Consider the following 27,319-nt stretch of genomic DNA (forward strand, 5'->3'; position numbering starts at 1 on the left):
GCCTATAATCCCAGCTTCTCAGTAGGCTGAGGCAGGAGAATTGCTTGAATCCAAGAGGTGGAGGTTGCAGTGAGCTGAGCTGAGATCATGCCACTGCACTCTAGCCCGGGTGACAGAGTGAGACTGTCTCAAACAAAAAAAAGGTGGGAATAATATATTCTGGAAGGGTTTTTTTTTTCTTTTTCTTTTTTTAAGATTGGAGAGTCTTGACTGCGTTCATATGTGTTTGAGGAGTAAGGTATGGGCATGGGAAATAGGAAAGAGGTTGAAGATGAAGCAAGGGCTTCTGGGAGACAGGAGATGATGGAATCTAGAGCAGGATACTCAAAGGATGGTCCACAAATGGATGGCACTGTCATTACCTGAAAGCTTGTCAGTAATACAAAATTGTTAGACTTCATCCCAGATACAGTGAATTAAAATCTGTGGGAGTGGGGCTTTAGCAATCACCAGGTGATTTGCATGCATGCTCAAGTTTGAAAAAAACTTGGCCAGAGCACAGGTGAAGGGAGAAACTTTGTATGGAAGCAGGAATGCCACTTCCACTGAGATATGAGAGAAGGATGTGAGGATAGATCTCTGGGGCAACTAATAGAGTTGTGAGTTGATTAGTTTAATTTTCTGTGTGCGTGTGAGAAATATTCAAAATAATAATGTCTTTTCAAGAGGTGGGGGGATGGCCCTAATTTCAGCAGGTCATAAGACATGTAGTGTCTTCTAGAACTAGGGAAAGAATTAAGGCCAACAGCATCAAGAAAAATAAGCACCTTGTTTGCTGGGTTTAGCACTTGAGTCATAATACAAAATTGTTAGACTTTATCCCAGAGACAGTGAATCAGTATCTGTGAGAGTGGGGCTTTAGGAATGTACCGGGTGATTTTGATGCATGCTCAAGTTTAGAATCGCTTGGCTAGAGCACAGGTGAAGACAGAAAATTTGTATGGAAAATTTGTATGGAAGCAGGACTGCCACTTACACTGAGATATGAGATAAGGATGTAAGGCATGATCCTCTGCTGAAGGTCTGCAAAAGCTGCCTTGGTCAACAGAAGAAGGACATGCTTAAGTAAGCGTGTTAGAGGCTCAGAGGAACATGGAGACGAAGAATTGGGAGTCCAACATGAAGACATTTTAATCTTCTGACAACTGAGAGGGCAGAGTTAATTTGATCCAGTAAGGGGATGTTTGACTTGTGGGTGTAACTGAATTGATTGATCATGGTTTAGGCCAGAAAGTTTCAGGTAATGCAGTCAGTAAGGGAAGGAAGCTGACTGACTGGAAACAAAAGGGTGAAGTGCCCGAAGGTATTAGGGAGGTCAAAGAAGAAAGGCAGTGGGAACTCTAGAGCACTACAGCTGCAAAGATGTTGGGTTTTGGTTGGAGAGTGAGATGCTGGTGTGTAAGGTTTCAGAAGAGACCTCTGAGTCTAATTAAAATGCAAAGAAAGTATCCAATAACAAAGGCAGAGTTCAAAACAAGGAAGAACTTGGAAGAACAGAGACAATTCAGAAAAGACTTTAAAACACAACCATAATCAATGTCTTCAAAGAAATAAAAGCAGGTATCACATCTATGAAAGAACAAGATACTTAAATAAGGGAAGGATTAAAAAATAAGTAAACAGCTCCTGAAAACTTAAAATATGAGAACTCAGAATAAATACTTAATAAAGGTTTGGGAAGGTAAAGGAGAAGAAACATCCCAGCAAGTATAACAAAAAGATAAAAACATAGGCAATAGGAAAAGAAAAGATGTGAAAATAGAGGACTGAGTTTATATCAGTTACTTCATTAAACTGTCGTATTATTTATAGTAATTTGTCTTTAGATTCATTTGTCTTTAGATTCTATGGTGTAATCATGTCCTCTGTAAATGTTGACAGTTTTATGTCTTCCTTTCCAATCTTTTGGTTTCTTCTTCTTATCTCATTATGCTGGTAATGACCAAAATACAATGTTGAACAAAAGTGATGACAGTAGTCTCCTTGTCTTCATAATTTTAATGAGAATGCATCCCAACTTTCTCTTTTTGGAAGATGTGTTTTCGAATAAAAAAAAGTAGATACCCTTTATCAGGTTAAAGAAGTTCCATTCTATTCCTGGTTTGTTTGTTTGTTTGTTCATTTATTTATTTATTTATTGAGATGGAGTTTTTGCCCAGGCTGGAGTGCAATGGCACGATCTCGGCTCACTGCAACCTCCGCCTCCCAGGTTCAAGAGAACCTGGCGTCGCAAATAGCTGGGATTACAGGTGGGCATCACCACACCCAGCTAATTTTGTATTTTTAGTAGAGATGGGGTTTCACCATGTCAGGCTAATCTGGAACTCCTGACCTCAGGTGATCTGCCCACCCCAGCCTCTCAAAGTGCTGGGATTGCAGGTGTGAGCCACCACGCCCAGCCTTATTCCTGGTTTATTAATTGTTTTTTTCTTTAAGCCAGGGATGGGCAAACTACCACCCAATGAGCCAAATCCAGTCTGCCACTTTTTTTTTCTATGGCTCATGATCTAAGAATGATTTTTACATTTCATGTAAAACGTCACATAGTATTTTGTGACATGTGAAAATTATATGAAATTCAAATTTAAGTGTCCATAAATCAAGCTTTATTGGGACATAGCCATGTTCTTCATTCCTTTATGTGTTGTCTCTGACTGCTTTTGTGCTATAAAGGCAGAGCTGAGTAGTTGTGATGGAGCCCATAGGGACCTACAAAGTCAAAGTAAATATTTGGCCCTTTATAGAAAAAGTTTACTGATTCTTTTTTTTTTCAATGGATTCTTTGTTTCTTTGTTTCTTCTTCTTCTTCTTCCTCTTCCTCTTCCTCTTCTTCTTCTTCTTCTTCTTCTTCTTCTTCTTCTTCTTCTTCTTCTTCTTCTTCTTCTTCTTCTTCTTCTTCTTCTTCTTCTTCTTCTTCTTTCTTCTTCTTCTTCTTCTTCTTCTTCTTCTTCTTCTTCTTCTTCTTCATCACATGTGCATAACGACTGATTCTTGTTTTCATTCAAGAATGGTATTGCTCGGTGGCGGGCGTCTGTAGTCCCAGCTACTTGGGAGGCTGAGGCAGGAGAATGGCGTGAACCCGGGAGGCGGAGCTTGCAGTGAGCTGAGATCCGGCCACTGCACTCCAGCCTGGGCGACAGAGCGAGACTCCGTCTCAAAAAAAAAAAAAAAAAAAAAAAAAAAAAGAATGGTATTGGGGGGAAGTTAGGTTCATTGATGTGCAGACCAAGAATAAGGGAAAGATCTCAGCCCTAACTCCTTCTTTCTTTTTTTTTTTAAGATGGAGTTTTGCTCTTGTTGCCCAGGCTGGAGTGCAATGGCCCGAACTCTGCTCACCACAACCTCCGCCTCCTGGGTTCAAGCCGTTCTCCTGCCTCAGCCTCCTGAGTAGCTGGGATTACAGGCATGCGCCACTATGCCCGGCTAATGTTGTATTTTTCGTAGAGACAGGATTTCTCCATGTTGGTCAGGCTAGTCTCGAACTCCCCCCTCAGGTGATCTGCCCGTTTCGGCCTCCCAAAGTGCTGGGATTACAGGCGTGAGCCACCGCACCTGGCCACCTAACTCCTTCTTATACAGATTTTCAATAGGTCCACCTTTTTCAGGTTTAACCTCTTACCCTAGACTTTCTTAGTTTTTAGCTTTCCATTTCTAGAGATTTAGGGCTCTGTCTCAACAGTGGTTTTCCTTCTCTGGGTGCACAATAGGTTCCACTTTCATCAGCTCTGCTTTTCACCAATTTGCCAGAAAAGCATTACAGTCTATTGCTGTTCCCTGTTCCCCTTGTCTGGCTGATTATTTCTTTTTAGAGTCATTTTAGCAGTGTTTGGGGCGGGGGTTATACCTTTTATTCCTCGGGTATAACCACTCTTCTCCCAGAGCACAGTGAAAGGGAGGAGACCCAGGGCAGGGAGAGGAAGAGGGGTGTGACGGACGGGGTGGGGAAGTCAGGAAGAAGAGGGGGAAGAGCTACTGGGGAGGTGGAAGATGGGGGAGGAAGAGGACGATGGGGTGGGGTGGTTCAGGGAGTGAATAGGCCGGGATGGGTGAGACGAGGCTGGGTTGTACGTGCTTGAGAAGTCGGGGAGTGCAGAGGGACAGAAAGGTAGACGGTGCGTGCGGGAAGAGGGGATGAGGGGTCGGGGCGCGGGGCGGTCAGTGGGTTGAGGGGAGTGGGGAGGATTTAGGGTGAGAGAGGTGCCATCGTGCTGGGGAAGGCGGGACTAGGAGAGGTAGAAGAATGGGGAGAGAAATGGGAGGGAGAGAAGGAACCTGGGGCAGATCTGAGGGGAGAAGGCGCTTGATGGGGAACGAGGAGGGTAGAAGGCTTGTGAGAGGGAAGTGTGAGAGGAGAAGGGGCGCGAGGGGGAACGACGAGGGGAGAAGTGGCGCGAGGGGGAACCGCGAGGAGAGAAGAGGTCCCGCCTCCCGGCCGCGCTGCCCTCGGTGTCGCCGCCTGGCGGTTACAAGGAGGCCGCCTCCCGGTCGCCGGCCTGGCGGTCCTACTCGCCACCGAAAGATTTCAAAAGGGAAATTAAATTCCTCCAGGGCTGAGTCACAAGGAAGAAAGCGATTTCCTCCGCCTCTTCCAAAGCGGTAGGTTTCCTTTCTCCGCCCGCCTCTTAAATAACGTGGTATCTCGCAGTTTGGCTGAAACCTGAACTAAATGCAATGCTGTTTTGACTTTACTTTCTCCCAGAGCAACAGGTGTGATATAATCTGTTTTGAGGCCCTTCCTGTGCTCCGTCGGACCCAAGGCCTTAGTGGCATGGGCTCATGAGGGAATCTCCTGATCCACCAGTCGCAAAGATCCATGGGAGAAGCATGGTTTCCTGAGGTCGCACAATCACTCACTGCTTCCCTTGGCTGGAACTCTGTGTCGCTCCTGGGGGGCTATCGCCCCATCCTGCTTTTCTTTGTTCTCTGTGGGTCGAGTTGTTTTCCTGATCAGTCCCAATGCAAGTACTTGGATATTTCAGTTGAAGGTGCTATATTCACTTGCCTCTTTTCTGCGAGCGCTGTGGACTACAGCTGTTTCTAATCAGCCATCTTGGCCTGGCAATCTACAGTAGTAAATCTTAACATTGGGTAGTGTGATTCTTCCTACTTTACTATTCTTCTTTAATATTGTTTTAGCAATGTTTGTTCTTTTGACTTTCCATATAGATTTTAGGACCAGCTTGTCTATATCTACAAAAGGAAGCTTTTGATAGGAAATATGTTAAACCTATAGACCGATTTGAAGAGAATTGACATCTTTGTTGTCTTCCAGTTAACTGACACTGCATGTCTCTCCGTCTGTTTAGATCTATTTTTATTTTTTCATCAGCATTTTGTAGTTTTCAGCCTGCTGATTCTGTACATATTTTGTTAGATTTATACTTAAGTATTTAATTTTCTTTGGAGTGGTTGTAAATAGTATTGTGCTTCAATTTTGGCTTCCTATTTTTTATTGCTAGCATAGAGGAATACAATTGATTACTATTCTGTAATATTGCTAAAAATGTTTTTGAAGATTCCTTCGATTATTATCTCTGGATATAAGCTTCTGGGCTGATAGGTCTTATCTTTTAGCACTTGAAAAATGTTGTGCTACTTTCTTCCCGTTTTGTGTTTTTTGGTGAGAAATCCACTGTAATTCTAATTGTTGTTCTCCTATAAATAATGCTTTTTCTTTCTGAATGTTTTCAAGATTTTTTTAAGTTTTCAGAAATTTGATTATGATGTATCTGAGCATGGATTTCTTTGGGTTTATTATATTAGAAGTTGTTTTAGCTTTTTGAATTACACATTTATGTCTTTCATTAAGTTTGAGAAGTCTTCAATCATTATTTTGTTAAGAAGTTTTTTCAGACCAGCCTGGGCAACATGACAAAACACTGCCTCTATAAAAAAATAAAAAAAGTTAGCTGGATATGGTGGCACGTGTCAGTGGTCCCAGCTACTCGGGAGGCTAAGGCAGGAGGATCGCCTAAGCCTGGGAGTTTGAGGCTGCAGTGAGCTGTGATCATTCCACCACACTCCAGCCTGTGTAACAGAGTGAGAGCCTGTCTCTTTTTTTTTGTTTTTTTAGCATCCTATGCCCTCTCCTTCTGTAATTCCAGTCATAGGAATGTTAGAGACTTTGTTATTGTCCCACAGATATTTGTTGCTCTGTTCATTTTTTCTTTTCTTTCTTTCTTTCTTTTTTTTTTTAAGTATACTTTAAGTTCTGGGTTACATGTGCTGAACGTGCAGTTTTGTTACATAGGTATACATGTGCCCTGGTGGTTATCAACCTGTCACCTATATTAGGTATTTCTCCTAATGTTATCCCTCCCCTAACCCCCCACCCTCTGACAGGCCCCATGTTCCCCTCCCTGTGTCCATGTGTTCTTAGTGTTCAACTCTCACTTATGAGCAAGAACATGCGGTGTTTGGTTTTCTGAACTTGTGATAGTTTGCTGAGAATGATGGTTTCCAGGTTTATCCATGTCCCTGCGAAGAACATGAACTCATCCTTTTTTATGGCTGCATAGTATTCCATGATATATATGTGCCACATTTTCTTAATCCAGTCTATCATTGATGGACATTTGGGTTGGTTCCAAGACTTTGCTACTGTAAATAGTGCTGCAATAAACATATGTGTGCCTGTGTCTTTATCATTGCATGATTTATAATCCTTTGGGTATATGCCCAGTAATGGGATTCCTGGGCCAAATGGTATTTCCAGTTCTAGATCCTTGAGGAATCACCACACTGTCTTCCACAATGGTTGAACTAATTTACACTCCCACCAACAGTGTAAAAGCATTCCTATTTTTCCACAACCTCTCCAGCATCTGTTGTTTCCTGACTTTTTAATGATTGCCATTGTAACTGGTGTGAGATGGAATCTCACTGTGGTTTTGATTTGCATTTCTCTAATGACCAGTGATGATGAGCATTTTTTCATATGTCTGTTGGCTGCATAAATGTCTTCTTTTGAGAAGTATCTGTTCATATCCTCTGCCCACTTTTTGATGGGGTTGTTTTCTTCTTGTAAATTTGTTTAAGTTCTTTGTAGATTCTGGATATTAGCCCTTTGTCATATGGATAGATTGCAAAAATTTTCTCCCATTCTGTAGGTTGCCTGTTAACTCTGATGATAGTTTCTTTTGCTGTGCAGAAGCTCTTTAATTAGATTCCGTTTGTCAATTTTGGCTTTTGTTGCCATTCCTTTTGGTGTTTTTGACATGAAGTCTTTGCCCATGCCTCTGTCCTGAATGGTCTTGCCCAGGTTTTCTTCTAGGAGTTTTATGGTCTGAAGTCTTATGTTTAAGTTTTTGATCCATTTTGAGTTGATTTTTTGTAAAAGGTGTAAGGAAGGGGTCCAGTTTCAGTTTTCTGCATGTGGCTAGCTAGTTTCCCCAACACCATTTACTAAATCTGGAATCTTTTCCCCATTGCTTCTGTGTGTCATGTTTGTCAAAGATCAGATGGTTGTAGCTGTGTGGTGTTATTTCTGATGCCTCTGTTCTGTTCCATTGGTCTATATATCTTTTTTGGTACCAGTACCATGCTGTTTTGGGTACTGTAGCCTTGTAGTATAGTTTGAAATCAGGTAGCATGATACCTCCAGCTTTGTTCTTCTTGCCCAGGATTGTCTTGGCTATGCAGGCTCTTTTTTGGTTCCATATGAAGTTTAAAGTAGTTTTTTTCTAATTCTGTGAAGAAAGTCAGTGGTAGCTTCATGGGAATAGCATTGTATGTATAAATTACTTTGGGCCCTATGGCCATTTTCATGATATTGATTCTTCCTATCAATGAGCATGGAATGTTTTTCTATTTGTTTGTGTCCTCTCTGATTTCCTTGAGCAGTGGTTTGTAGTTCTCCTTGAGCAGGTCCTTCACATCCCTTGTAAGTTGTATTCCTAGGTATTTTATTATCTTAGTAGCAATTGTGAATGGGAGTTCACTCATGATTTGGCTCTCTATTATTGGTGTATAGGAATGCTTGTGATTTTTGCACATTGATTTTGTATCCTGAGACTTTGCTGAAGTTGCTTACCAGCTTAAGGAGGTTTTGGGCTGAGATGATGGGGTTTTCTAAATATACAATCATGTCATCTGCAAACAGACAATTTGATTTTCTCTCTTCCTATTCGAATACTCTTCATTGCTTTCTCTTGCCTGATTGCCCTGGTCAGAACTTCCAATACTATGTTGAATAGGAGTGGTGATAGAGGGTGTCTTTGTCTTGTGCTGGTTTTCAAAGGGAATGCTTCCAGTTTTTTTGCCCATTCATTATGATACTGGCTGTGGTTTTGCCATAAATAGCTCTTATTGTTTTGAGATACATTCCATCAATACCTAGTTTATTGAGAGTTTTTAGGGGTGTTGAATTTTATCAAAGGACTTTTCTGTATCTATTGAGATAATCATATGGTTTTTGTCATTGGTTCTGTTTATGGGATGGATTATGTTTATTAATTTGCATATGTTGATTCAGCCTTGCATCCCAAGGATGAAGCCAACTTGATCATGGTGGTTAAGCTTTTTTATGTGCTGCTGGATTCGGTTTGCCAGTATTTTATTGAGGATTTTCGCATTGATATTCATCAGAGATATTGGCCTGAAATTTTTTTGTGTGTGTCTCTGCCAGATTTTGGTATCAGGATGATGCTGGCCTCATAAAATGAGTTAGGGAGGAGTCCCTATTTTTCTATTGTTTGGAATAATTTTAGAAGGAATGGTACCAGCTCCTCTTTGTACCTCTGGTAGAATTCGGCTGTGAATCCGTCTGGTCCTGAACTTTTTTGGTTGGTAGGCTATTAATTCCTGCCTCAATTTCAGAAATTGTTATTGGTCTATTCAGGGATTCAACTTCTTCCTGGCTTAGACTTGGGAGGGTGTATGTGTCCACAAATTTATCCATTTCTTCAAGATTTTCTCTTTTATTTGTGTAGAGGTGTTTATAGTATTCTCTGATGGTGGTTTGTATTTCTGTGGGATCAGTGGTGATATCCCCTGTATTATTTTTTATGGCATCTATTTGATTCTTCTCTCTTTTCTTCTTTATTAGTCTGGCTAGTGGTCTATCTATTTTGTTGATTTTTTTTCAAAAAACCAGCTCCTGGATTCATTGATTTTTTGAAGAGTTTTTTGTGTCTCTATCTCCTCCAGTTCTTCTCTTTAGTTATTTCATGTCTTCTGCTAGCTTTTGAATTTGTTTGCTGTTGCTTCTCTAGTTCTTTTAATTTCGATGTTAAGGTGTCAATTTTAGAACTTTCCTGCTTTCTCTTGTGGGCATTTAGTGCTATAAATTTCCCTCTAAACACTGCCAGAGATTCTGGTACGTTGTGTCTTGTTTCTCATTGACTTCAAAGAACATCTTTATTTCTGCCTTCATTTCATTATTTACCTAGTAGTCACAAGCAGGTTGTTCAGTTTCCATTTATTTGTGTGGTTTTGAGTGAGTTTGTTAATCCTGAATTCTAATTTGGTTGCACTATGTTCTGAGAGACTGTTTGTTATGATTTCCATTCTTTTGCATTTGCTGTGAGAAGTGTTTTACTTCCAATTATGTGATCAATTTTAGAATAAGTGCAATGAGGTGCTGAGAAGAATGTATATTCTGTTGATTTGGGGTGGAGAGTTCTGTAGATGTCTATTAGGTCTGCCTGGTCCAGAGCTGAGTTCAAGTCCTGAATATCTTTGTTTATTTTCTGTCTCATTGATCTGTCTAACATTGACAGTGGGGTGTTGAAGTCTCCCACTATTATTGTTTGGGAGTCTAGGTCTCTAAGAACTTGCTTTATGAATCTGGGTGCTCCTGTATTGGGTGCATATATATTTAGGATAGTTAGCTCTTCCTGCTGCATTGTTCCCTTTACCATTCTGTAAAGCCCCTCTTTGTCTCTTTTGATCTTTATTGATTTAAAGTCTGTTTTATCAGAAATTAGGATTGCAACTCCTGCTTTTTTTTTTTTTTTGCTTTCCATTTGCTTGGTAAATATTCCTCCATCCCTTTATTTTGAGCCTATGTGTGTCTTTGCACATGAGATGGCTCTCCTGAATACAGCACACTGATGGGTCTTGATTCTTTATCCAATTTGCCAGTCTGTGTCTTTTAATTGGGGCATTTAGCCTGTTTACATTTAAGGTTAATATTGTTATGTGTGAATTTGATCTTGTCATTATGATGCTAGCTGGTTGTTTTGCCCATTAGTTAATGCAGTTTCTTCATAGTGTCAAGGTTTTTTACAATTTCATATGTTTTTGCAGTGGCTGGTACTAGTTGTTCCTTTCCAGATTTAGTGCTTCCCTCAGGAGCTCTTGTAAGGCAGGTCTGGTGGTGAAAAAATCCCTCAGCATTTGCTTGTCTGTAAAGGATTTTATTTCTTCTTCCCTTATGAAGCTTAGTGTGGCTGGATATGAAATTCTGGGTTTAAAATTCTTTTCTTTCAGAACGTTGAATATTGGCTCCCACTCTCTTCTGGCTTATAGGGTAGGGTTTCTGCAGAGATCCCTTGTTAGTCTGATGGGCTTCCCTTTGTGGGTAACTCGACCTTTCTCTCTGGCTGCCCTTAACATTTTCTCCTTCATTTCAACCTTGGTGAATCTGACAATTATGTGTCTTGGGGTTGCTCTTCTTGAGGATTATCTTTGTGGCATTCTCTGTATTTCCTGAATTTGAATGTTGGCCTGTGTTGCTAGGTTAGAGAAGTTTTCCTGGATAATATCCTGAAGAGTGTTTTCCAACTTGGTTCCATTCTCCCCATCACTGGTTTCAGGTACACCAATCAGACGTAGATTTGGTCTTTTCACATAGTCCCATAGTTCTTGGAGGCTTTGTCCGTTTCTTTTTATTCTTTTTTCTCTAATGTTGTCTTCTCTCTTTATTTCATTAAGTTGATCTTCAATAATTGATATCCTTTCTTCTGCTTCATCAATTTGGCTATTGATACTTGTGTATTCTTCATGAAGTTCTCGTGCTGTGTTTTTCAGCTCCATCAGGTCATTTGTGTTCTTCTCTACATTGGTTATTCTAGTTAACAATTTGACTAACCTTTTTTAAAGGTTTTTAGCTTCCTTGCATTGGGTTAGAACATGCTTCTTGAGCTTGGAGTTGTTTGTTATTACCCACCTTCTGAAGCCTACTTCTGTCAGTTTGTCAAACTCATTCTCTGTCCAGTTTTGATCCCTTGCTGGCAAGGAGTTGTGATCCTTTGGAGGAGGAGAGGCGTTCTGGTTTTTGGAATTTTCAGCCTTTTCGTACTAGTTTTTCCCCCATCTTTGTGGATTTATTTACCTTTGGTCTTTGATGTTGGTGACCTTCGGATGGGGTCTTTGAGTGGATGTGCTAATCATTTCTGTGTGTTTCTTTTCCTTCTAACAGGTTCCTTTGGTGCTAGTCTGCTGGAGTTTGCTGGAGGTCCACTCCCAACCCTGTTTGCCTGGGTATCACCAGGGGAGGCTGCAGAGCAGCAAAGATTGCTGCCTGTTCTTTCCTCTGGAAGCTTGACCCAGCGGAGCACCTGCCAGATGCCAGCCAGAGCTCTCCTGTATCAGGTGTCTGTTAGTCCCTACTAGGAGGTGTCTCCCAGTCAGTATACACAGGGGCCAGGGACCCATTTGAGGAGGCAGACTGATCCTTATCAGGGCTCGAATGCTGTGCTGAGAGGTCCACTGCTCTTTTCAGAGCTGCCAGGCAGGGACGTTTAAGTCTACTATAAGCCCCTGACTGGGGCTGCTGTGTTTTTTGCAGAGATGCCCTATCCAGAGAGGAGCAATCTGGCAGTCTGGCCACAGAAGCCTTGCTGAGCTGCAGTGGGCTCTGCCCAGTTTGAACTTCCCAGCAAATTTATTTATACCGTGGCCATAAAACCGCCTACTCAAGCCTCAGCAATGGCAGACGCCTCTTCCACCACCAAGCTCAACCGTCCCAGGCAGATCTCAGATTGCTGCTGTGCTGGCAGCGAGAATTTCAAGTCAGTGGATCTTAGTTTCCTGGGCTCTGTGCGGGTGGGACCGGCCAAGCCAGACCACTTGGCTCCCTGGCTTCAGCCCCACTTTCCAAGGGAGTGAACAGTTCTGTCTCGCTGGCATTCCAGGCGCCACTGGGGTATGGAAAAATAAAGAAAAATTTCCTATAATGTAAATCTTAAACTATGAACTTTGGGTGATAATAACACATACACATAGATGAAACTATGAACAAATATTAGGAGAAGAAACTCGAACTTTTAGAAAGAATAAATATTAGTAATTGACTAAAACTCAATAGGCTAATCAGGACATTAGACACTGAGGAGAAAATCAGTGAATTGGAAGGTAGACCTGAGGAAGTTGTCTATACTGCATTGCAGAGAGACTTAAAAATACATAAAAACAAGGTTAACAGAAATAGAGACTAGAATGAGAAGATCCAAAATGCATTTGAATTCCAGAAAGAGAATATAGAAAGCATGGAGGAAAAGTAAAGTTCAAAGAAAGAATGCTTAAGAATTTTTCAAAATTAATGAAAGACATTACTCTAAAAATTTAAGATGCACACTCCTAAAGCAGGAATAATGAAAATGTACTGGACACGTAGTAGTGAAACTGTGCAACACCAAGACAAAACAAAATTCTCAATGTTACCAGACAGAAAAAGACAATATAACCTGCAAACTAGGTATTAAGCAGACTTCTTAAGAGCAAAAACAAAGGCCAAAAGGCAATGGATAACATCTTCAATTAGCTGAGAAAATACATTGAGTTCCTTATTCAGCAAAACTATTATTTTATAATGAAGATGAAGCTAGTTTTTCTGGCAAAAATCCAAGAGTTTATTATTCACAGATCCTCATTTAAAAATGAAACCACAGGCGGGGTGCGGTGGCTTGTGCTGGTAATCTCAGCACTTTGGGAGGCCAAGGCAGGCAGATCACTTGAGGTCAGGAATTCGAGACCAGCCTGGCCAACATAGTGAAACGCTGTTTCTATTAAAAATCAAAAAATTGGCCAGGTGCGGTGGCTCAAGCCTGTAATCCCAGCACTTTGGGAGGCCGAGACGGGCGGATCACGAGGTCAGGAGATCGAGACCATCCTGGCTAACACGATGAAACCCTGTCTCTAAAAAATACAAAAAAAAAAAAAGCTAGCCGGGTGAGGTGGCGGGTGCCTGTAGTCCCAGCTACTCGGGAGGCTGAGGCAGGAGAATGGCGTGAACCCGGGAGGCGGAGCTTGCAGTGAGCCCGGGCGACAGAGAGAGACTCCATCTCAAAACAACAACAACAACAAAAACAAATAAAAATACAAAAATTAGCTGGGCGTGGTGGCACATATCTGTAGTCCCAGATACTTGGGAGGCTGAGGTGGGAGAATTGCTTGAACTCGGGAGGTGGAGGTTGCAGTAAGCCGAGATCGCACTACTGCACTCTTATCTTGGGTGACAGAATGAGACCCTGTCTCACACAAAAAAACTAAAAAACAAACCACAAAGCAAGGATTAAGATACAAAGAGAAATAGCAAGCAATATTGGTAAATACATGAATATATCTGAAAAACATAGATTGTAAAAATAATTTTATCATGACTAATTTTAGGGTGCATAAATGTAGCAGAATGAAAATATCAGACAACAATAGCAAAGACAGTGGCATAGTACTGTAAAAATTATGCACTATGGAAAGCACTAGGTAAGGTGTCATAAACAAAACTGAATAAATCAGTAATCGTCATAAATATAAATGGTTTAAACGTGCCACTTAAAAGACCTATACTCTAAGACAGGGAAAAAGGATCCAGTTATTTTCTATTCACAAGACATATTGGAATCTGAAAAGTAAAACAATAGGGAAAGACAAAGCAGAAGAAAATATTAACCAACAAAAGCTATTATTTAAAATAGAATTTAAATCAGAAATTATTATTTGAAATAAAGAATATCAGAGGTTCCTGGGAAATATGGCCGAATAGGAACAGCTCTGGTCTGCAGCTCCCAGGGAGACCAATGCAGAAGGCAGGTGATTTCTGCATTTCCAACTGAGGTACTGGATTCATCTCATTGGGACTGGTTAGAAAGTAGGTGCAGCTAGGCCGGGTGCAGTGGCTCAAACCTGTAATCCCAGCACTTTGGGAGGCCGAAACGGGCAGATCATGAGGTCAGGAGATCCAGACCATCCTGGCTAACACAGTGAAACCCTGTCTCTACTAAAAAATACAAAAAACTAGCCAGGCGAGGTGGCGGGTGCCTGTAGTCCCAGCTACTCGGGAGGCTGAGGCAGGAGAATGGTGTAAACCCGGGAGGCGGAGCTTGCAGTGAGCTGAGATCCGGCCAATGCACTCCAGCCTGGGCGACAGAGCGAGACTCCGTCTCAAAAAAAAAAAGAAAAAGAAAGTAGGTTCAGCTCATGGAGGGTAAGCAGAAGCAGGGTGGGGTGTTGCTTCACCTAGGAAGTGCAAGGGACCCGGGACCTCCCTTGCCTAGGCAAGGGAAGCTGTGAGGGACTGTGCTATCTGGACCAGGAACTATGCTATCTCGACCAGATACTATGCTTTTCCTGTGGTTTTTGCAACCTACAGACCAGGAGATTCCCTTGTGTGCCTATGCCACCAGGGCACTGGGTTTCAAGCACAAAACTGGGCAGCTGTTTGGGCAGACACCGAGCTAGCTGCAGGAGTTTTTGTTTGTTCATTTTGTTTTTTCATACGCCAGTGGCACCTGGAACCCCAGCAAGAACAATTCACTCTCCTGGAAAGGGGGCTGAAGCTAGGGAGCCAAGTGGTCTCTCTCAGCTGGTCCCAATCCCATGGCACCCAGCAAGCTAATAACCACTGGCTTGAAATTCTTGCTGCCAGCACAGCAGTCTGAAGTTGACCTGGGACAATCCAGCTTGGTGGGGGGAGGGGCGCCCACCATTACTGAGGCTTGTGTAGGCAGTTTTCCCCTCACAGTGTTAAGGAAGCCACTGGGAAGTTCGGACTGTGTGGAATTCACTGTGATGTGGCAAAGCAGCTGTGGCCAGACTGCCTCTCTAGATTCCTCCTCACTGGGCAGGGCATCTCTGAGAGAAAGGCAGCCCCAGTCAGGGGCTTGTAGATAAAACTCCCATCTTCCTGGGACAGAACACCTGGGGGAAGGGGCAACTGTGGGAGCAGCTTCAGCAGACTTAAATATTCCTGCCTGCCAGCTCTAAAGAGAGCAGCAGATCTCCTAGCACAGTTCTCAAACTCTGCTAAGGGACAGACTGCCTCCTCAGGTGGGTCCCTAACTCCCATGCCACCTGACTTAGAGACACCTCCCAGCAGTGGTCAACAGACACCTCATACAGGAGAGCTTTGGCTGGCATTAGACTGGTGCCCTCTGGGATGAAGCTTCCAGAGGAAGGAGCAGGCAGCAATCTTTGCCGTTCTGCAGCCTCCACTAGTGATATCCTGGCAAATAGGGTGTGTAGTGGACCTCCAGCAAACTCCAGCAGATCTGCAGAAGAGGGGCCCAACTGTTAGAAGGAAAACCAACAAACAGAAAGCAATAACATCGGCTGGGCATGGTGGTTCACGCCTGTAATCCCAGAACTTTGGGAGGCTGAAGTGGGCAAATCACGAGGTCAGGAGTTTGAGACCAGCCTGGCTAATATGGTGAAACCCCGTTTCTACTAAAAATATGAAAAGTAGCTGGACATGGTGGTGTGCACCTGTAGTCCCAGCTACTTGGGAGGCTGAGGTGGGAAAATCACTTGAACCTGGAAGGTGGAGGTTGCAGTGAGCTGAGATCATGTGCCACTGCACTCCAGCCTGGGCAACAGAGCAAGACTGTCTCAAAAAAAAAAAAAAAAGAAAACAATAACATCAACATCAACAAAAAGGATGCCCACACAACAACCGCATCCAAGGTCATCAACATCAAAGATCAAAGGTAGATAAATTTACAAAGATGAGGAAAAACCAACATAAAAATGCTGAAAATTCCAAAAACCAGAATGCTTCTGCTCCTCCAAATGATTGCAACTCCTCTCCAGCAAGGGCACAAAACTGGACAGAGAATGAGTTTGATGAATTGACAGAAGTAGACTTCAGAAAGTGGGTAATAGCAAACTGCTCTGAGCTAATGCAAGGAAACTAAGAACTTTTGATAAAAGGTTACAGGAACTGCTAACTAGAATAACCAGTTCAGAGAAGAATATAAATGACCTGATGGAGCTGAAAAACACAGCACAAGAACTTTGTGAAGCGTACACAAGTATCAATAGCAAGATCAATCAAGCAGAAGAAAGGGTATCAGAAATTGAAGATCAATTTAATGAAACAAAGTGTGAAGACAAGATTAGAGAAAAAAGAATGAAAAGGAATGAACAAAGCCTCCAAGAAGTATGGGACTATGTGAAAAGACCAAACCTACGAGTGATCGGTGTACCTAAAAGTGACAGGAAGAATGGAACCAAGTTGGAAAACAAGCTTCAGGATATTATCCAGGAGAACTTCCCCAGCCTAGCAAGACAGGCCAGCATTCAAATTCAGGAAATATAGAGAACACCACAAAGATATTCCCTGAGAAGTGCAACCCCAAGACACATAATCATCAGATTCTCCAAGGCTGAAATGAAGGAGAAAATGTTAAGGGCAACCAGAGAGAAAGGTCAGGTTACCTACAAAGGGAAGCCCATCAGACTTAACAGTGGCTCTCTCTGCAGAAACCCTACAAGCCAGAAGAGAGTAGGGGCCAATACTTAACATTCTTAAAGAAAAGAATTTTCCACCCAGAATTTCATATCCAGCTACACTAAGCTTCATAAAGGAAGAAGAAATAAAATCCTTTACAGACAAGCAAATGCTGAGGGATTTTGTCACCACCAGACCTATCTTAAAAGAGCTCCTGAAGGAAGCACTACATATGGAAAGGAAAAACCAGTACCAGCCACTGCAAAAACACACCAAAATATAAAGACCAATGACACTATGAAGAAACTGCATCAACTAATGTGCAAAATAACTAGCATCATGGGGACAGGATCAAATTCACACATAACAATATATTATTATTATTTTTATTATACTTTAAGTTCTTGGGTACATGTGCACAACATGCAGGTTTGTTACATATGTATACATATGCCATGTTGGTGTGCTGCACCCATTAATTCATAATTTACTTTAGGTATTCCTCCTAAGGCTATCCCTCCTCCCTGCCCCCCCCCACGACAGGCCCCAGTGTGTGATGTTCCCCACCCTGTGTCCAAGTGCACATATAACAATATTAACCTTAAATGTAAATGGGCTAAATGCCCCAATTAAAAGACACAGACTGGCAAATTGGATAAAGAATCAAGACCCATCAGTGTGCTGTATTCAGGAGGCCCATCTCACTTGCAAAGACATGCATAGGCTCAAAATAAAGGGATGGAAGAATATTTACCAAGCAAATGGAAAGAAAAAAAATGCACGGGTTGCAATCCTAGTCTCTGATAAAACAGATTTTAAACCAACAAAGATCAAAAGAGACAAAGAAGGGCATCACATAATGGTAAAGGGATCAATGCAACAAGAAGAGCTAACTATCCTAAATATATGTGCATCCAATACAAGAGCACCCAGATTCATAAAGCAAATTCTTAGAGACCTATAAAGAGACTTAGACTCCACACAATAATAGTGGGAGATTTTAATACCCCACTGTCAATATTAGACAGATCAATGAGACAGAAAATTAACAATGATATTCAAGACTTGAACTCAGCTCTGGACCAAGCAGACCTAACAGACATCTACAGAACTCTCCACCCCAAATCAGCAAAATATACATTCTCCTCAGCACCACATAGCACTTATTCTAAACTACGTAATTGGAAGTTAAACACTCCTCAGCAAATGCAAAAGAATGAAAATCATAACAAACAGTATCTCAGACCACAGTGCAATCAAATTAGAACACAGGATTAAGAACTCCCTCAAAACCACACAGCTACATGGAAACTGAACAATCTGCTCCTGAATGACTACTGGGTAAATAATGAAATTAAGGCAGAAATAAGTTCTTTGAAACCAATCGGAACAAAGATCCAATGCACCAGAATCTCTGAGACACCACTAAAGCAGTGTTTAGAGGGAAACTTACAGCACTAAATGCCCACATCAGAAAATGGGAAAGATCTAAAATAGACACCCTATCATCACAATGAAAAGAACTAGAGAAGCAAGAGCAAACACATTCAAAAGCCAGCAGAAGATGAGGAATAACTAAGATCAGAGCAGAACTGAAAGAGATACAGACACAAAAATCCCTTCAAAAGATCAATGAATACAGGAGCTGGATTTTTGAAAAGATTAATAGATAGACCTCTAGTCAGGCTAATGAAGAAAAGAGAGAAGAATCAAATAGACGCAATAAAAAATGATATAGGGGATATCACCACTGATCCCACAGAAATACAAAATAACTAAGATCAGAGCAGAACTGAAATAGATACAGACACAAAAAACCCTTCAAAAGATCAATGAATCCAGGAGCTGGATTTTTGAAAAGATTAATAGATAGACCTCTAGCCAGGCTAATGAAGAAAAGAGAGAAGAATCAAATAGATGCAATAAAAAATGATATAGGGGATATCACCACTGATCCCACAGAAATACAAACTACCATCAGAGAATACTATAAACACCTCTATGCAAATAAACTAGAAAATCTAGAAGAAATGGATAAATTCCTGGACACATACACCCTCTCAAGACTAAATCAGGAAGAAGTTGAGTCCCTGAATAGACCAGTAACAAGTTCTGAAATTGAGGCAGTAATTAATAGCCTACCACCCCCGCCCCCCCCCCCCCAAAAAAAAAAAGTCCAGGACCAGATGGATTCACAGCCGAATTCTACCAGAGGTACAAAGAGAAGCTGCTGCCATTCCTTCTGAAACTATTCCAAACAATAAAAAAAGAGGGACTCCTCCGTAACTCATTTTATGAGGCCAGCATCATCCTGATATCAAAACCTGGCAGAGACACAACAAAAAAGAAAATTTCAGGCCAATATCTCTGATGAAGATTGATGCAAAAATCCTCAGTAAAATACATGCAAACTGAATCCAGCAGCACATCAGAAAGCTTATCCACCATCATCAAGTCGACTTCATCCCTGGGATGCAAGGCTGGTTCAACATATGCAACTCAATAAACGTAATCCATCACATGAACAGAACCAATGGCAAAAACCACATTTATTATCTCAATAGATGCAGAAAAGGCCTTTGATACGATTTGATACCCCTTCATGCTAAAAACACTCAATAAACTAGGTATTGTTGAAACATATCTCAAACTAATAAGAGCTATTTATGACAAACCCACAGCCAATTTCATACTGACTGGGCAAAAGCTGGAAGCATTCCCTTTGAAAACTGGCACAAGACAAGGATGCTCTCTCTCACCACTCCTGTTCAACATAGTATTGGAAATTCTGGCCAGGGCAGTCAGGCAAGAGAAAGCAATAAAGCATATTCAAATAGGAAGAGAGGAAGTCAAATTGTCTCTGTTTGCAGATGACATGATTGTATATTTAGAAAACCCCATCGTCTCAGCCCAAAAACTTCTTAAGCTGATAGGCAACTTCAGCAAAGTCTCCGGATACAAAATCAATGTGCAAAAATCACAAGCATTCTATACACCAATAATAGACAAACAGAGAGCCAAATCATGAATGAACTCCCAGTTGCTACAAAGAGAATAAAATACCTAGAAATACAACTTATAAGGGACATGAAGGACCTGTTCAAGGAGAACTACACACCACTGTTCAAGGAAATAAGACAGGACACAAACAAATGGAAAAACATTCCATGCTTATGGATCAGAAGAATCAATATTGTGAAAATGGCCATACGGCCCAAAGTAATTTGTAGATTCAATGTTATTCCCATCAGGCTACCATTGACTTTCTTCACAGAATTAGAAAAAACTACTTCAGATTTCATATAGAACAGAAAAGGGCCCGTACAGCCGAGACAATCCTAAGCAAAAAGAACAAAGGTGGAGGCATCATGCTACCTGACTTCAAACTATACTACAAGGCTACAGTAACTAAAAGAGCATGGTACTGGTACCAAAAACTATATATAGACCAAGAGAACAGAACAGAGGCTTCAGAAATATCACCACACATCTACAACCATCTGATCTTTGACAAACCTGACAAAAACAAGCAATGGGGAAGGGATTTCCTATTTAATAAATGGTTTTGGGAAAACTGGCTAGCCATATGCAGAAAACTGAAACTAGACCCCTTCCTTACACCTTATACAAAAATTACCTGATTAAACAATTAAACAGAAAATCTAAAACCATCAAAACCCTAGAAAAAAACCTAGGCAATACCATTCAGGAAATAGGCATGGGCAAAAAAGACTTTATGACTAAAACACCAAAAGCAATGGCAACAAAAGCCAAAATTGATAAATGGGATCTAATTAAACTAAAGAGCTTCTGCTCAGCGAAATAAGCTATCATCAGAGTGAACAGGCAACCTACAGAATGGGAGAAAATTTTTGCAATCTATCTATCTGACAAAGGTCTACTATCCAGAACCTACAAGGAACTTAAACAAATGTATAAGAAAACAGGCCGGGCGCGGTGGCTCAAGCCTGTAATCCCAGCACTTTGGGAGGCCGAGGCGGGTGGATCACGAGGTCAGGAGATCGAGACTATCCTGGCTAACATGGTGAAACCCCGTCTCTACTAAAAATACAAAAAACTAGCCGGGCGTGGTGGCGGGCGTCTGTAGTCCCAGCTACTTGGGAGGCTGAGGCGGGAGAATGGCGTGAACCCGGGAGGCGGAGCTTGCAGTGAGCCGAGATCAGGCCACTGCACTCCAGCCTGGGAGACACAGCGAGACTCCGTCTCAAAAAAAAAAAAAAAAAAAAGAAAACAAAACAACCTCATCAAAACGTGGGCGAAGGACATGAACAGACAGACACTTTCCAAAAGAAGACATTTATGTGGCCAAGAAACATATGAAAAAAGCTCATCATCACTGGTCATTAGAGAAATGCAAATCAAAACCACAGTGAGATTCCATCTCATGCCAGTTACAATGGCAGTCATTAAAAAGTCAGGAAACAACAGATGTGGAGAGGCTGTGGAGAAACAGGAACACTTTTACACTGTTGGTGGGAGTGTAAATTAGTTCAACCACTGTGGAAGACAGTGTGGTGATTCCTCAAGGATCTAGAACCAGCAATCCCATTACTGGGTATATCCCCAAAAGGATTATAAATCATTTTACTATAAAGACACATGCACACGTATGTTTATTGCAGCACTATTTACAATAGAAAAGACTTGGAACCAGCCCAAATGCCCATCAATGATAGACTGGATAAAGAAAATGTGGCACATATATACCATGGAATACTATGCAGTCATAAAAAAGAATGAGTTCATGTTCTTTGCAGGGACATGGATGAAGCTGTAAACCATCATTCTTAGCAAACTAACACAGGAACAGAAAACTAAACACTGCATGTTCTTGCTCATAAGAGTGAGTTGAACAATGACAACACCTGGATACAGGAAGGGAGATATCACACACCGGAGCCTGTCAAGAGGAGAGAGAGCATTAGGACAAATACCTAATGCATGTGGGGCTTAAAACCTACATGACAGATTGATAGGTGCAGCAAACCACCACGGCACATGAATACCTATGTAACAAACCTGCACGTTCTGCACATGTATCCCAGAACTTAAAGTATAATAATAAAAAAAGAAAGAATATCATTAAAATTGATAAAAAATTATTCTCCTGGAAAAATCTGGATTCTATATACACAGAACACATACTAAGAATGTGTAAATATAAATTGTATAAAGCAAAATTGTATCTCTTTCCACAGTATACTAAAAAATCCAAGAAATGGCCAGAAAACTATTAGTAATAATATGAGAGTCTGAAAATATAAAAAATGAATTACTTTTCTCTATACTTGTTAAAATTAATTTTAAAAATGTAAAAATCCCACTTACAATGACAACAAAACATTACAGGTACGTAGGAGTAAATATAACAAGAACTAATATGAAGAAATCTAAACTTTTGAGAAAGCACCAACTGTAAAGTCTTGTGAAAACACCAATATGAAGACCTAAACCAATGAAGACTCATACAACATTTCTGCATGGAGTGACTTCAATAATAACAATAATGTCAAATAGCTCCAAATAGATAACTCATTTTCAGTCAGAATGCTATTTTTTTTTGAGGGGAGTGAGGTAAAATTAAAGTTCATATGGCAGAACATATTCCAAAAGAGCCAAGAAAACAATGAAAAAAGAGTAGAATAAGACATGTTTAATAGATACTCAAACTTTTCATAGACCCTGTATGATCGAAACAGTATGATATGACATTTTTATCCTAATTGCCTCACTTTACAAAACTGTAATATTACCAATATACTGTGTGTCTGCTTGTGTATTTTATTGTCTATATATGTGTTTATGTACTTTATACATAAGCTGATAAGCAACTTCAGCAAAGTCTCAGGTTACTGAACATCTGTGATTTATACCTGAAAAGAATAAATCACAATAAATCACTGGATTTCTTGATCCACCTGGAACTCGTTTTTGACCCTTGGAGGGCAATGTTGCCCCTGTTGAGAATGCACAATTTAGTGGAAAAAGAATAGTTGATTCTACAAATGTTGCTGATATAATTTGGTATCTGTCAGGAAGGAAAAAAAGTGAAACCTCTGTTCATAACAAAATGGATTAAATATTTAATTATAAAAAAGAAATAGAAAATAAAAATTGTAAAATAGAAAAAATTAAATGAATATAAATATGTGTACCACAGTAGTCAAGAAGACTATTTATTTATTTATTTATTTATTCAACTTTTTTTAAGATTCAGCAAATACATGTGCAGGTTTGTTACCTGTGTATATTGTGTAATGCTGAGGTTTGGAATATGAATGATCCTGTCACCCAGGTAGTGAGCACAGTAGCCAATACGTAGATTTTCAGCCCTTGTCCTCCTCCCTTCTTCCCCTCTCTTCTTGTCTCCAGTATCTATTGTTCCCATCTTTATGTTCATGTGTACCCAATGTTTAGCTCCCACTTGTGACAACATGCCATATTTGGTTTTGTTTCTGTGTTAATTAGCATAGGATAATGGCCTCCAGCTGCATCCGTGTGACTGTAAAGGACATTTCATTCTATTTAATGGCTGAGTAGTATTCCATGGTATATATGTACCACATTTCTTTATCTAGTCCGCTACTGATGGGCACCTAAGTTGATTCCATGTCTTTGCTATAGTGAATAGCACTGCGATGAACATATGAATGCATGTGTCTTTTTGGTAGAATAATTTTTGAGTATACACGCATATGGTAATGGGATTCCTGGGCCAAATGGTAGTTCTACCTTTAGTTCTTTGAGAAATATCCAAACTGCTTTCCACAGTGGCTGGACTAACTTACATTCTCACTAATTGTGTATATGCATTCCAAAGAGACCCTTTAGAAAGCCCAGAAGTTACCGAGGATAAGGCAGACACATTTGACTAGATGAAATACATTTTTGTATAGTAAAATGTACCTTCATTTAATTTACTTCATTTCAGTTAACAAATCTTTGATGAGCATCTACTATGTGTGACGCACTTTTCTAAGCACTGGAGATTCTGCAGTGAACAGAGTCCCTTAGAGTTTACATTCGTGTGGGGGAGAAAGTCAGTAAACAAAAATAAATATATGATGTCAGGTGATAAATGCTAGGAATAAAGATACACCAGGGCAAAGAGATAGAGAATGGGTGGTACTGTTTTAGTTAGGGTAGTCAAATTTAAGCATATTTCTTAAAATAATCAAGTACTGCATATGTTTGAGGGGGAGTGTTCAGGCTGATTCTGAAGCAAGAACATGCTTGGCAGGCATGAGGAGAAATGAGGAGGCCAGTGTGGCTGCAGCAATGGAAGGGAGATGGAGAGTGGGTGATGAGGCTAGAGGAGAAGTGAGAAGCTAGATACTGTAAGGCCTTGAAGGCCATGATGAGAACTTTCATGAAGCTGGACGTGGTGACTCAGCCTAATCCCAGCACTTTGGGAGGCTGAGGCGAGAGGGTTGCTTGAGCCCAGGAGTTTGAGACCAGCCTGGGCAACATAAGACCTCATCTCTACCAAACCTAAAAAATAAAAATTAGTCGGGCATGGTGGCATGCATTTGTAGTCCCAACTACTCAGGAGGCCAAATGGAAGGATTGCTTGAGCCCGGGAGGTTGAGGTTGCAGTGAGCTGTGATCTTGCCAGTGCACTTGAGCCTGGGCAACAGCTCGAGACCCTGTCTCAAACAAACAAACAAAAAACAATTTTCAACTTTTACACTGATGGGGATTGGTCTTTGGAGAGTTTTGAGTAGAGAAGTCACCTCATCTGATTTACATTTTGAAAGCACGATTCTGTTGGGAGTGGGGAGTGAGATTGAGAAGCTCAGTTTGGAAGCAGGCACAGCGATGCAGGTGAGATATGACAATGGTTTGGACTTCTTGATGAAGGAAATGAGTAGTAGTCAGATTCAAGATATAATTTTAGGGTACAGGTTGATGAATTGGATGTAGAGAATGAGTAGATTGGGAAAACATATTTTCAGCACAAATGGCAGATAACAACTTAATATGCAAAATGCATAAAACTGAGTAAGACAAAGGGCAAACCACCAGTCTGAAAAGCAATTAAATCACAGGAGAGAAAATTCAAAATACCGTTAAACTTATGAAAAAATGTTCAGTCTCACTAGTAGTCAGGAAAATATAATTAAAGGAACAGTTAGATATCACTTTTCTCAATAGACAAAGATTAAAAATAGCTACCGCTTGCAGCACCAGTGCAAGTATGGGGAAGATAGGATTCTCATATATTCCTGTAGGAATGTGAATTTTTACAAATTTTGGGAAAAGTAATTAGGTAATATCCATTAACGTTAAAATACACATTTCTTTTGATCTGGCAGTTCTACTTCTGGAAATCTATCCTAGAGAGATAAAATTGTGATCATATATAGAGATGTTTATTGCAGTATCATCTGGCAATGGCAGAATCATTTAGCCAAAGGCAAAAGGCTGGAAACAAGCTAAATGTCTATCTTTAAGGAAATGGTTGAATAAGCAGCAATTCATACACACTACTGGATGCTATGCTATTAAAATGTTAGATTGATGTGTTGTTGTCCATGATGTATTGTTAGTTGAAGAAAACAAGTTGCAGAATTATGTATATAGTTTGACCCCATTTTTAGAAAAAAATTCCTACATATACTCATATTTGCATACATTTTTATATAAACATGGATTAAGATGTGGAGAGATTTATAGAAAGTGAATACTGTGAGTTTTTAATTTTTGAAGAGAGAAACTTAATAAAGATTTAAATAGAAAATTTATTGAGACCTAGCTTACAATGTGTGTAATCTGTAGTATGGCATCTCAAGTTTGACTTCCCCGTCTTGGCAAGTGCTCAAGCTTCTGGATGACGATGGATAAGAGTGTCTTTATTCCTGAAACACTAGGATTACAGGCTTGGATTTCTTCAAAACCACAATTGGAACTTCTCAAGTAGAGTGTAGGAACACTAGTTGTTTTTTTTCTATTCCTGATTGTTTTTAAGGGGGAAAGTAAAGGAATCTCATCAAATATAAAACTGAATATTTTGATCAATTTTTCAGCTTATTCTTTTGTTCCTTTGGATCCTGTTTTTCCTTTTATATCTTGTCCCCTTTCCCAGTTCCCTGTATTCACTTCCTTGATATGTCAGTTATAACCTAGGGTGAGAGATATTTAGGGGAAAATGGGAAATTGCATTTTTTAATTTTTATTTTTTGAGATGGAGTCTCACTCTGTTGCCCAGGCTGGAGTGCAGTGGCACGATCTCAGCTCACTGTAACCTCCGCCTCCCGGGTTCAAGCAATTCTCCTGCCTCAGCCTCCTGAGCAGCTGGGACTACAGGTGTGCGCCACCACGCCTGGCTAATTTTTGTATTTTTAGTAGAGACAGGGTTTCTCCATGTTGGCCAGGCTGGTCTTGAACTCCTGACCTCATGATCCACCTGCTTTGGCCTCTCAAAGTGCTGGGATTACAGGCATGAGCCACCATGCCTGGTCAGGAAATTGCATTTTTAATGCAATACTAACTCAGGGAGTCTTTAATTGGGATAGGAGCTGCATTAACTGATTTTACATAAATTGTTTGTTTCCTAATATTTTGTGTTTCTCATTCAGTTTCATTATCTCTAAACTCACCTTTCTGCTTTTCTTTCCTATGTTCTGCTCCTAAATGAAAAACGACTAATTGAATTGACTTCCATTCCATTCTTGTGAACAGGACATTTGACATTTGTATTAGTTTATTTGCAAAACAAAATTTATTATTGATTTCTTAAGGTAAGTTTCACATTCCTACTTTTATATTGCCACTATCTTAGAAGTACATATTTATGTATTTTCTTAAAATTTTCATCATTTTGTTAAACGGTGTCATTTTGATAGCTTGTCCTTTTTCCTTTCTTTTTTTGGGGTCCTTTAAGATTTCCACATCTGTATCTTTACAGGAGGGCTAACAATTGCTTTAAATTTGTCAGTTTTTCACTGGCCTTTAGAAAATGGTCCACAAATTTTTTTTTTTGAGACGGAGTCTCGTTCTGTCGCCCAGGCTGGAGTGCAGTGGCCGGATCTCGGCTCACTGCAAGCTCCGCCTCCCGAGTTTACACCATTCTCCTGCCTCAGCCTCCCGAGTAGCTGGGACTACAGGCGCCCGCCACTTTGCCCAGCTAGTTTTTTTGTATTTTTTAGTAGAGACGGGGTTTCACTGTGTTGGCCAGGATGGTCTCGATCTCCTGACCTCGTGATCCACCCGTCTCGGCCTCCCAAAGTGCTGGGATTACAGGCTTGAGCCACTGCGCCCGGCCACAAAATTTTTATAGTTGGAGTATTCTATTGTATGATTTACTTGCCTTCAAAGACCTAGTGGGAGCGCAAATGTTTTGACCCTAAGTTAGAAGTTATGGAGAAGATACAGGAAGGTTTCTTTTTTTTTTTTTTTTTTTTGAGACGGAGTCTTGCTGTGTCGCCCAGGCTAGAGTGCAGTGGCCGGATCTCAGCTCACTGCAAGCTCTGCCTCCCGGGTTCATGCCATTCTCCTGCCTCAGCCTCCCGAGTAGCTGGGACTACAGGCGCCCGCCACCTTGCCCGGCTAATTTTTTGTATTTTTTAGTAGAGACGGGGTTTCACCATGTTAGCCAGGATGGTCTCGATCTCCTGACCTCGTGATCCGCCCGTCTCGGCCTCCCAAAGTGCTGGGATTACAGGCTTGAGCCACTGCGCCCAGCCAGGA

The 27,319-nt window shown here is 40.8% G+C and overlaps 1 protein-coding gene across 1 annotated transcript in view; it reads left to right on the forward strand.

Moving 5' to 3' along the window:
- The first annotated feature begins 3,979 nt into the window (after positions 1-3,979).
- LOC112623144 overlaps positions 3,980-27,319 on the forward strand; it is an 88,513-nt gene continuing 65,173 nt past the window's right edge. Inside the window, exon 1 of the mRNA XM_025383356.1 lies at positions 3,980-4,596. Coding sequence (XP_025239141.1) covers positions 4,241-4,596 — 356 coding nt within the window. The 5' untranslated portion in view covers positions 3,980-4,240. The remainder of the gene's footprint in view (positions 4,597-27,319) is intronic.

This window comes from Theropithecus gelada, chromosome 4 (genome assembly GCF_003255815.1).
Source record: "Theropithecus gelada isolate Dixy chromosome 4, Tgel_1.0, whole genome shotgun sequence".
NCBI lineage: Eukaryota > Metazoa > Chordata > Mammalia > Primates > Cercopithecidae > Theropithecus > Theropithecus gelada.